The sequence below is a fragment of the Diadema antillarum genome, unplaced genomic scaffold, assembly GCF_040938485.1.
Source record: "Diadema antillarum isolate AM-2024a unplaced genomic scaffold, OU_Dant_1.0 seq00000244_RagTag, whole genome shotgun sequence".
Lineage (NCBI taxonomy): Eukaryota > Metazoa > Echinodermata > Echinoidea > Diadematoida > Diadematidae > Diadema > Diadema antillarum.
This window is the reverse complement of record NW_027271288.1, coordinates 1-11841: the sequence shown is the minus strand read 5'-3', so window position 1 is coordinate 11841 and position 11841 is coordinate 1. Positions and strand designations below refer to the sequence as shown.

At 42.3% G+C, this 11841-nt stretch overlaps 1 protein-coding gene across 1 annotated transcript; it reads right to left on the bottom strand.

The window, feature by feature from the left end:
- Window positions 1-4724: 4724 nt before the first annotated feature.
- On the bottom strand, window positions 4725-11816 carry LOC139729544 (coiled-coil domain-containing protein 148-like). The gene is made up of 6 exons (XM_071640472.1): window positions 11571-11816; window positions 10617-10735; window positions 9624-9741; window positions 8315-8365; window positions 7545-7634; window positions 4725-4874 (listed from the first exon to the last, which is right to left on the bottom strand). Exons 1-6 carry the CDS (start codon window positions 11814-11816, stop codon window positions 4725-4727), a joined length of 774 nt encoding a protein of 257 aa, XP_071496573.1.
- Window positions 11817-11841: the final 25 nt, after the last annotated feature.

Below are 11841 nucleotides of genomic sequence, written 5' to 3'. Positions count from 1 at the left end.
TATTTGCTAGCGAGGAACAGAGCAATGAACTTACAACAATTATAGCTGCCTTTGAAGACTATGCTATCGGAGAGAAAAATGAGACATATGAACGATACCTCTTCAACAAGAGACGCCAGGAACAAGGTGAGAACTTTGCCAGTTTGAGATCGTTAGCAAAGTCATGTAATTTTTGCCAATGCATGGCTGATTCCCTACTGACAGACAAGATAGTCTTAGGGATAAATGACTCGCAAACCAGAAAGCGTCTCCTACAAGAGAAGAAACTCACTCTTAGTAGTTGCATTGACATTTGTAAGAGTGCTGAGACAGCAGAGTCCCATCTCCGAGCCTTCAGCGACAGTGGAAATGGCAAGTCAGCTGCTACAGTCCACAGAATCAAGCAGTGTGGCAGCAAACGCAAAATAAGCATCAATCGCAAAAGCAAAGCGGTACTGCTGCACGTCCTAAGCCAAAGAGTGGTCAAAAGAATGCCACCAGGGAAGCTAAGAGCTGCAAGTATTGTGGAAAGGAGCACCCCAGAGATAAGCAGCAGTGCCCTGCCTATGGACAAACATGCAAATCCTCCGAGGGCAGCAACCATTTTGCAAAAGTATGCAACAAGAAAAGAGTCCACAAGGTAGACGAGCAAGCAGACAGTGATACTAGCACTGGATACATTGACAACGTCACTATTGTGATAAATTCAGTGCGGCCCAAAGATGAAGTATATGCACAGATGCTGATCAACGATTCACCTGTGGTCTTCAAGGTGGATAGCGGGGCAAGTGTGAACGTCCTGCCCAAGAAGCACTTGCAGGGTACAGACTGTACTCTCCAGCCAACACGAAAAAAATTGAAGATGTGGAATGAATTTGCCACTAATGCGGAGGGAATCTGCCGTCTGAGGGTGCTAAATCCAAAGACAAATTGCAAGTACTCAGTAGAGTTCATTGTGGAAGATGCTGATTTCACTCCACTACTTGGTAGCAAGGCCAGTCAGTGAATGAACTTGATCACAGTCAACAATGAGAGCTTCCATCGTGTAAATGCGGCAACAACCACGAGGAGTGCCAAGCCTGAGGAACGTTTCAACACAGTGTTCAATGGGGAGCTTGGCGAGCTGCCCGGGGAAGCACACCTAGAGGTAGACAAAGACATGCAACCAACTGTTCTACCATTTTGACGCTTACCTCATGCAACCAAACAGAAGGTTAGAGCCGAACTTGACCATATGGTGGAGCAAGGAATCATCGCAGTTGCCCACCATCCTACCAGCTGGGTCAGCCAACTGGTAGTCGCAGAGAAGAAGAATGGAGACCTCCATATCGGCATAGACCCGCATCCACTCAACAGAGCATTGAAACGGGAGCACTATCCACTCCCGGTAATAGAGGACATCCTGCCAGACCTGAATCAAGCCAAAATTTTCAGTAAGCTGGACATGAGTTCAGCCTTCTGGCAGATCAAGCTTGACCAGTCTTCGAGCAACCTGACGACGTTCAACATGCCCTTTGGTCGCTATCGCTGGTGCCGACTGCCTTTCGGCACAAGTGTATCTTCGGAGATCTTCCAGCGGAGACTGCACCAGGCGCTTGAAGGACTGCCTGGCGTTATCTGTGTAGCAGACGACATTCTGGTGTACGGGGGAGGAGAGACCAACGAAGAAGCTGTGGCTGACAATGATGCAAAACTTGAGCAGTTGCTACAGCGGTGTGTTGAGCACAACATAAAGCTCAATAAAGACAAGTCAGTCTTCAGGGCAACCGACATACCATTCCTAGGTCATGTCATCACGAGCAAGGGGTTGCAGCCTGACCCCAAAAAGGTTGCCAATGTCATCAATATGCCAGCACCTTCAGACGTCCAAGGGGTACAGAGACTGGTAGGATTCGTCAACTACCTGAACAAATTTCTACCCAGCCTATCAGACATCCTTGAGCCCATCAGACAGTTGATGAAGCCAGAAATAGCTTGGGAGTGGTCATCTGAGCAAGCTGACGCTTTGCAGATCAAACAGATGGTCTCGGAAGCACCACTGTTGGCATTTTACGATCCCAAGGAGGAGCTCACAATTCAGTGTGACGCAAGCAACAAGGGCTTAGGAGCAGCACTGCTCCAAAATGGCCATCCAATCGCATACGTGAGTAGAGCCCTCACTGACACGGAAACGCGTTATGCTTCAATTGAAAAGGAAATGCTAGCTGTAGTGTTTTCAATGGAGCAGTTCCACCAGTACACATTTGGTCGGTTCACCAATGTTGTTAGTGACCACAAGCCACTAGAAATGATAGTGAAAAAGCCTCTAGTGAAAGCGCCAAAGTGTTTACAGGGAATGCTTCTATGTCTGCAGAGCTACGATTTCGATATCAGCTACCAGCAAGGGAAGCTGATGTATCTCGCTGACACATTATCTCGAGCCATCAGCAAGGCGACAAGTAGCGTTCATGCCTTCGAGGAGATCAACTCGGTGTCGCGACTTCCTATCCGCGATGAGCGCCTCCAACGAATTCGCGAGGAGATGGAAACAGATGACACACTGCAGATGCTGAAACGCATCATTATTCAAGGATGGCCTAGTGAGCGAGACAAAGTACATGAGTTGTTGACGCCTTATTATAGCTATAGGGATGAGCTCGCAGTGCAAGATGGTTTGATCTTTAAAGGAGAGCGGGTGATCATCCCGATAAGTCTTCGCAGAGAAATGAAAGAGAGGATACACTCTTCTCATCTGGGCATTGAGGGATGCCTGCGACGCGCATGTGAATCTTTGTTTTGGCCTGGAATGAGTAGCGAAATAAAGCAGTTCATAGCCACATGTGATGTGTGTCGCAATTATGATGTGTGCCAGCAAAAAGAATCGCTTATGAGCCACGAGTTGCCCACGAGACCGTGGGAAAGAGTCACAGCAGATCTGTTCACATGGAACGGAAAGGAATACCTTGTTGCGGTAGGTTACCACAGCAACTTCTTTGAAGTTGACCACTTGAAGGATACAAGCAGTGCAACGGTTATCCACAAATTGAAAGGCCACTTCGCGCGGTATGGCAGCCCATGCCAAGTCATTACCGACAATGGCCCCCAGTTCACATCGGCCCTTTTCCGTCAGTTTGCCACAGAATGGGATTTCGAGCAAATGAAAGATGGATTGCCGAAGTAATTGATGTGTTTACACCAGATAATACATTTTGTATTCGGGAGATTTTAAAGATATTTTCCTATTAGTGTATTTTGATAGTACACGTACAGTACTCACTAAAAAGACAAATTGTTTTCATGTAGGCCTATGTGTGGTCTTTGGGATAACAAATGCCATGAGTATATACCGATTTATATTGTTTAAGTTGTAGGGACAGCTATTTACAACAAAAACAAGAACAAAAAATAAGTTTTGTGTCACCTAGTTCGAGAGAAGTCATGTGCGTCAAATGGAGCCAGGTCGCATCCCGAAGGACATGCTATATGGAGAGCTATGCGAGGTGTCTCACCCCATAGGAAGACCACATCTTCGCTTCAAGGACATGTGCAAACGCAACATGAAGATAATTTAGACCGACACCAACACCTGGGAAGGTGCAGCTGACAATCGTCAGCTGTGGAGAGTCACTGTCAGGGAGGGCATCAGGAGGGCTGAAGCGGCAAGAAACGAACAGCAGGCTGATAAGAGAGCCAGGAGGAAGGCAAGGACAGCCTCAGCTTCATGTGCTCCAGAGATTGTCATTCAAGAGTGGGACTGTTCAGCCACTCAAGGTGATGCAAACTTCTTGCCTAGTGTTTAACCACCGTCTCTCAAGATGAATGGATGCCGACGATCTCTGGTTTGTGGTGACAGTGATAGCTTGTGTTCTGTTGCACAGAATGCTCACTTGTGGCAATGGTGATTAATGACTTGTGGTGGCTATGATTACTCATTTGTGTTGGTCGTGGTGGTGGTAGTGATCTCTGGTTTGTGGTCAGGATGTTGTGGTATTTGGTGGCAGTGCTCACAGGCTTGTAGTGCCAGAAAGTGATGGTTTGTGGTTGCAATGGCAATAATCATTCTGTCATCACAGTGAGTATTCATCAGATTGCTAGTAAGCCTTCTCATCGTGCCATGAAAAACTTCATGTCTTTGTAACTGATTGACAATTTTGAACTTAATGTTCAGCAGGCCTAATACCAAGATGCGACAGTCCATTTCAACAAGACCTGGTCTACTTCTACAGAATGTTTAGCCTATCATTATTAATGAGGTAGTACTTGGTGTGTTTGTTTGTTTTGGGAGAGCTTATGGTTGTTTGTTTTGTTTTGTCTTTTTTTGTTCTTTCTTAGATGTTTTATACAAAGTCTTGGCAGATATAAAACAGACTACGACAGAAGCTCAAAAAAGGAATGGCATTGACATTTCAAGGTTTTCTGCAGCAAGACCTCACATGATTTCCTTCAATCTAGAACACTGTAATCCATCCATATCTTTGAGCATGGTTTTCTCAGTGGCCTCTCCCTTGAAGGTTTAACCAGACCAGGAGATGAATGGCCCACAGTCCATGCAAGCAACATCTAGAGATCCTGATGTCAGAGACAGGTTCAGATGCCTTCTTGGTCTCTACTGTCCATCCATCGGCCCCAAACTGGCTTCTCCTCGGGTGGTTTTGGCACAACAAGAACCGGTCACCACTGACCTGGCGTTAGGAACATCACTGTGGCTATTAACCCAATTCCAAGGGTGACCGGAGGACAGGGTGTACCTCGAAAGACCTCTGCCGTCAATTGTCCTTGAAGAGAGTGCTCTTCATGTCACGTCTTGGAGGTCTGAGGGGCTGAGTGCTGGCCAGCATGCGTCTGGCGTAGGGGTTCTCGTGCAGCCCAGCCTGCCTTAGGGCCTGTTCCAACTTCAGTCGGGGGTCTGCCATCACCTGACATGGGTAGATTCACAGACGGAAAAAAAACAAGGAAAAGTAGAAATTACGCGGTGCGTAATATATGTCCCCGCCGGAAGTAGCATTTTGTAGCAAAATGTACAATATAGGTCAAAAATCAAGGTCAAAGGTCAAAGAAGTCTAAGGTCAAAATTCTGTGTAGAAGTTTTGAAGCCCTCACCTAGTGCCATCACATAAAGCAAACGGAATCGAAATCGGGTTAGAAACGGCGAAGGAGTAGCATTTTGTAGCAAAATGTACAATATGGGTCAAAAATCAAGGTCAAAGGTCAAAGAAGTCACAGGTCAAAATTCTGTGTACAAGTTTTGAAGCCCTCACCTAGTGCCATCACATAAAGCAAACGGAATTGAAATCGGGTTAGAAATGGCGAAGGATAGCATTTTGTAGCCAATGTACAATATAGGTCAAAAATCAAGGTCAAAGGTTAAAGAAGTCAAAGGTCAAAATTCTGTGTGGAAGTTTTGAAGCCCTCACCTAGTGCCATCACGTAAAGCAAACGGAATCAAAATCGGGTTAGAAATGGCGAAGGAGCAGCATTTTGTAGCCAAATGTACAATACAGGTCAAAAAATCAAGGTCAAAGGTCAAAGAAGTCAAAGGTTAAAATTCTGAGTGCAAGTTTTGAAGCCCTCAACTAGTGCCATCACATAAAGCAAACGGAATCGAAATCGGGTTAGAAATGGCGAAGGAGTAGCATTTTGTAGCAAAATGTACAATATAGGTCAAAGGTCAAGGTCAAAGGTCACAACTGAAATTCTGTGTACAAGTTTCAAAGCTCCCATATGCTATCATATAAAGCAAACAGAATCAAAATTGGCTCATAAATGACAGAGAAGTAGCAAATTGAACATTTTGATCACACACGGATGCACACACGGACACACGGACACACACACATACGGAGCCCGTTTCATAGTCCCCTGCTCGAACTCGTTCGGCGGGGACAAAAAATGAATATAACATCTTTGTGAACTTTCTGAGCAACGCTTTAAATGGTTCTATTCCACTCTGCTATTTCATTCGATTATTTTGCAGAGGAAGTTTATTTCATCATCCAATGCTATTTTACTAGTTTTGAAAAAAACACATGAAAAATCACCTTTTTACACAGATGGGCTGCAACTGCACTGAATCGTACAGCATTAGTTACTGATACAGTATGACAGGTGAAATTTCAGTAGAGAGTACGCAGCATAATATTTCAACTGTCACTTACAGCAAAAGAAAGAAACAGAAAATGTATGACAAGACAATCTCACTGAATAAAGATCAGCTTCCAGCAAAATGATAACAAATGTCAATACCTCATCACTTCAATGTTTTTGTTTTTCTGAAACAAACACTTATGGCAGCTTTACATTGGGCTCACTAAAACTTTTTTACAAATGTGAACACAAAGTTTGCTACAGGCATGCTGATTATTTTGTGTACAAATTGAAGGTGTTGTACCCTCACATACTGACATTCGAGCCATTTATGCTTTTATATTTGTCTAAATTCCTTCAGTTTCACTTAGATTTTGTTGTCTGTACGTCACTTCGTCCCATCACAAGTATTTGGCTGGGTGCCTTCCTCTCCATGGCCCAACCAACTACTTTGCATGGCCCATAACATTGCAACACTAGACTTCATCATCATTCATGATGACGATTACTACTAACTTTACGATTACGATAATAATAGCTCTCACTATTACAATACTCTCAATAGCTCTCACTATTACAATATTATAAAATGGGTTCAAGAATGTAGCCAATAGGAAGCGCTGAAATGAGACACACCTCCTTCCTTTACTTCAGTACAACTGCACTGCCTGTAATCCTATGGTAGATTGCCGATCGTCTGTGCGCGCGGCGGCTCCTTTGATGAATTGCATGCATACGCGTACGCGCTGTCAATCCTGTAAACAACTTCTAGTTCGGGCTGCCGGCCGGCCGGCCTGTCTTCCCTTGTGCATAACATATGTGGCGTACGTACGTATACTGTACTATACGTACACTTTGTACAGTACAGTAGACCAAGCGTTATGGGACCGGACGCGTACATGGAGTCACTTTGAAGAGCAAATCCAACGATTTAGCAGGTTAATTCTCACGCCGTCTTCAGAGTATGTTGTCTAGTAGGCCTATATGAGGAGTCTATATCAAGTCTTTAAGGTAAAGGGTGCATATTCTATGTAAAATAAGTAAGTTTTCATGCGGGTGTCCGGAAACCAAACCCCCCATTATACTTATACACACTATACTGTATGTGCGGGACTTCCGCGAGTGCGACGTGCGTAAAAGTTTGGGACGAACATCTTCGGACGTCTTGACCCACAAAGGTACGTGAAAAACGCTGAAAAATGATGTAAGTTTTCGAATTTTCGACCCATTTTATAAAACAAATGATGCACAGGATTATTTCGCTCGTGCATGTTTCACAATTGTAAATACCCTCGAGTGCACTACGCCTACACTAACGCACTCTATCCTGTGCATCATTTGTATACTAACAATAATAATAGCTCTCACTATTACAATATGTCATTGCAGTCACTGTATACCCATGATCACTCTTCAATTGAACTGAATTGAATTCAACTCCAATATGCATGGTAATTACAACTACAACATTGTAGGAGCACTCGTCTGATAATTGATCTCACCTTGTCGGAAGGAAATGTCCTCATGTCAAAGAGAGGTCGTTGAATGTTTACATCCTGTTCAGCCCCAATCCCCATGCGAGCTTTGGATGCCTGTCCAGATAGGAAGAGTACATCTCAACTGTTAATCATTTCCTTCAGAGGTACAAACGAGATGAGCAGTTATCTTACGGTATCATCTTGAATGAGACCCTTTACTTGTTTTGAGATACAGTTCTGATACCACTTCATATACATTTCAACTATTTTAATATAAATTTTCAAGTCATACTGGACTGCAGCTTTCATGATATGAACTTCCTCTAGTTGCCTCTGGTATATGTTTGTACCTCACTAAAACTGAAAATTTTATTAGGTAACCACAGAAAATTGCTACATGTGACATATCTCTATAAGAGTATCTCTCTCGGTATATATATCATATCTTCAATTAATCTGTGACAACTTCACATTTTACAATTTCAGCTGAATTGCATTCTATGACAATATCACAATGCAATCACTTCTTTATTACATAAATTATAATGAAGCAAAAGTATCAATCTTTAGTAAAAATTAAACAGCTTGTAAAATAGAAGAGATTTAGAAAATGTCAATTCTTGCAAAAAAATTGTCATGATTCCTTAAACTAATTAAAAAATGCACTGCAACAGTCATTCATCATGTCAGTCTGCACTTTAAAGTTGTGCTATTACTCAAATCTCAAAATCACTTTTCTTCTTTGCAAGAAAAGATGAACTGTAAAATGACAACAAATGATGTCTCACTCATACCGTAGTATCTTTCATCATGCGAACAGGATCACTCTCAACATGGACAGCAACCTAATAATTCAACGAGAAAGAGCACCAATTTGAGATTGGCATAACCAATCATGGACTTGGACTCTCCTTTTTCTGTCTTTTCTTTTTAGTTCATCTGTCATTTTTTATTATTTCTTCTTTTATTGGAGGGGAGAAGGAGGGGGATTTAAAGGATATGAGCAGCTACTTTGCATGGTATTAAAAACAGTAGCAACAGTCAGATTGTATGGCACAGTAGATTTTTCTTTGATACTCATGAAATAAAAAGTCAACCTTCACGTCCAGGCAATGAAGATTGAATCCACAAGTGATATGAATATTAAAGCATACACAAATTACATGTATCTGGAGGACAAATCCATGCTGAATGAACATACTGAATCAAATCTAGAGCACATATAAGTCGTAACATGAAGAAACTTATGAAAAATACCATAAAAGTGAACACAGGTTGACTGTAGAAAAGTCATATAATATAGGCACTGTGCGACACATTCAAACGGTCATTGAATCCACAAGGATGATATCACTTGCATCATATTTGTTGATTGCTCTGTCAATGTAATGACACCTGTCACACATGAGTTATAAAAACAATATATTTGCCTCTGCTCTGCTAAAGCAAAAGGTAAAGGAAAAATAATACATCATTTCACAGTGGTCATGAAGAAAGAAAGTGAATTCTTTTATACATATTATTGCAAACATTGCATTTCAGTCTTTTTATGTGCAAGACAAAGAGGGTATTTTGTGTAACTATATTTTCCACCTTCATCTCCTACCCTGTAAATTCACAAAGATGCGAAGAACATATTATGGTCTATAGCTTCCATAGACAAAAGTCAAGTTGCTATAGGAGAAAAACAAAATAGTATGATTGTTTTGTTTTTTTTCCCTTTTTAATCAAAGCATCAGTCGAATTCACATTTTGAAGAACTCGTAAATAAAAAGTACCAGCTGAGATGGCATTTTAAGAATACAGGAAAACACTGTCAATTGTTGATGCATTTCTCTTCTCTATCCAGATTGATTACTAAATACGCCAAATATATTTCGCGAGTCTAAATTTTCATGAATCGGGACTTCATGACAATTTCGCGAGTGGTTAAATTCGTGATCGTGGAGTCCTGTACCGAACGGAGAAAATGTGTACGCGTATGTCACATTCCTATCGGCATCACAGTCAATATTTTCACGTGTTTTTAATTTCGCGAATAGCAGCTGACTTGCAAAATTCGCGAAAATAAAAACCTCGCCAAATATTTGGCGTATACAGTACCTGTTCCCTGAGCGCCTCAAGCCGTCTCTCTCGCTCCATCTCCTCCTCCTCCAGTCGCATCTGATCCTCCTTCATCTTCTCAACTTTCAGCTGCTGGAGATGATCCCGGAAGGCCACTCTTTGTGAGAGAAAATAGATCGTGCAGGTAAAGGGACACATGAGTGGAAAGCAGGACACTTCACATACAAAATCCTGATGTGAGCCTTGCTAAATAGCTAGCAGATATTTACGGAAGTCCTCATTCTTCAGGAAATAAGTTTATGTTGAGACCTTGATAACAAAATGGGTGATATACAGTAGACTAACACTAAATAGAAGCAAAACAAAACATTAAAACAAATCTTTTCCATAAATTGGCATTAAGAAAAAAAAATAGACTCACACACACATCAAATCAGAAACTGATGGTGATATTTTGTTATCAATGGTGGGAAAACACTTTGAAACACATCTAACTGAAGAACAAAGTACAAAAATTTAGGGTACTAGTCATTAAGAAGTGATTTCCAGATCAATCCTATAGGTACACAGAGTATATATTCTGCAGTCACTCTAACGATGCACCTCTGAAAATGCATGGCTAAACACTTAGAAATGGTCATCTCGCATTATGAGACCCTTTAAAAAAAAATCATAAAGATAACACAACAGGTGGTTATCAATGCCGTTCTGCATTAATCCAGTGGACATGTAAACATTGTAAGTCATAGCAACATTCGAAAATGTGGATTAAATGCAAGATTATTTGGCAAGACTGGTATTCTCACGAGACAATGGATTTCATATTCAAGTCAATATAACAATGCATGTATACATAAGCAGATTCATTTCCAGTGGCTTTACTAAGAGTCAGTTAGCACTTAAATCTATTGCCTCAGTCTGACAATATCTGACATGACTTGAGAAAGATTGGTTCTGAACAGTTGAAGAACTAGGGCAGAAGGGTTGCTACTATAAAGTTCCCATCCAGTCATCGAGTGGCAGTGGACATACCTCTCTTTGTCATGGGCAGCCTGCACTGCCATCGCCTTCCTCAGCTCTGCTAATCTCTCCCTCTTCTTGGCCTCCTCAGCTTCATGTTCCTTTCGTAGTTGTTCCTTGTATACATTAATCTGAGAGGGACAAAGTATAAGTTTCAATAGATTTCAATTTTTTCATTTTCTCTTTTGGTACAGAAATGATGCCTAAAGTCTTCAGATCTCTTCTTTCTTGTTTTTATCTCACTTTATTTCATTTTAGATCTCTCCCGAGCATCTGACAGTGGCATTCAGTTGCCTCTATTCCTGTTAATCCAACCTTTACACGATCGTAGAGCACAACAAAGAATGGGGGAAAACTCAACGACACAAAGCAAAACAAAATGTGAGCTCTTGAGATGGCATGCAACTTTACTTTGTAATGCCTGCAGAAAACTGTGTTAAAACCCCACTTATGATACCACTGGATACTATAAAAGAATGTAAGAGTCACATATTTGGGCTCTTGAGTGCAGCAAATTCATCTGGCAAAATTTGTCAAAATCAATGTAACTCTGGCTCTCATCTACCACTGAATACTTACAACTTACATATCCTTCTGTGTGAAGAATGCTTGGACAGATTCAAGCTCTACAAAAGTGCCCGGTATTAGCAGTCCCCGGGCTATCATAAATTGATGACGGGTCATCAAATTTCCATTAAGGCTGCCTTTAGGTGGCCCGACTGGACAGCTAAGATTCTAAATAAACTTTTATGTTTCCTTTTATTTCAGGTCACTAAAATTTTAAAATTAAAGATTTTAGTGGCCAAAACAGACCCAAATATGCCCAGATGGGCCACCAGAAAAAAAGATGAGAGCATTGAGCTCTACTTATAATTTTCTCACCTTCTCTTCTCTGCCGCCCTCTTCTTCTCCTCTTTCTGCTTCTCCAGCTCCAGCTCACGCTGTGCGCTGCGGCAGCCGCTGGACCTCTAGCTCCGCCTCGATGCGCATGGCCTCCAGTTTCTGCTCTCGCCAGAGTTCCACCTTCTCGTAGAGTTCCCGCCGGATCTCCTCCTGCCGATGCTTGTCGATGGCCGCCGCCCGCTGCAGCTCGTCCGCCAGGCAGGCATCGGCAAAGGTGGCCGCCCCCCTCTCGTACAGCTCCTGCTTGTCCCGGGCCCAGCTGTTGATGAGTGTGTGCCGCAGCTGGTTGTAGTAGCGGTGGTTTATCATCCAGTCCTCGTGTGCCACCTACACG

Bases quoted from the DNA above. Each gene is read 5' to 3' on its own strand.
- LOC139729544 (XM_071640472.1), bottom strand. From the start codon at position 11,816: ATGATAAACCACCGCTACTACAACCAGCTGCGGCACACACTCATCAAC. The intron at 7,635-8,314 runs GTATGAGTGAGA...CTATCTGGACAG, and splicing joins GCATGATGAAAGATACTACG to GCATCCAAAGCTCGCATGGG. The intron at 4,875-7,544 runs GTGAGATCAATT...TACCCATGTCAG, and splicing joins GGACATTTCCTTCCGACAAG to GTGATGGCAGACCCCCGACT.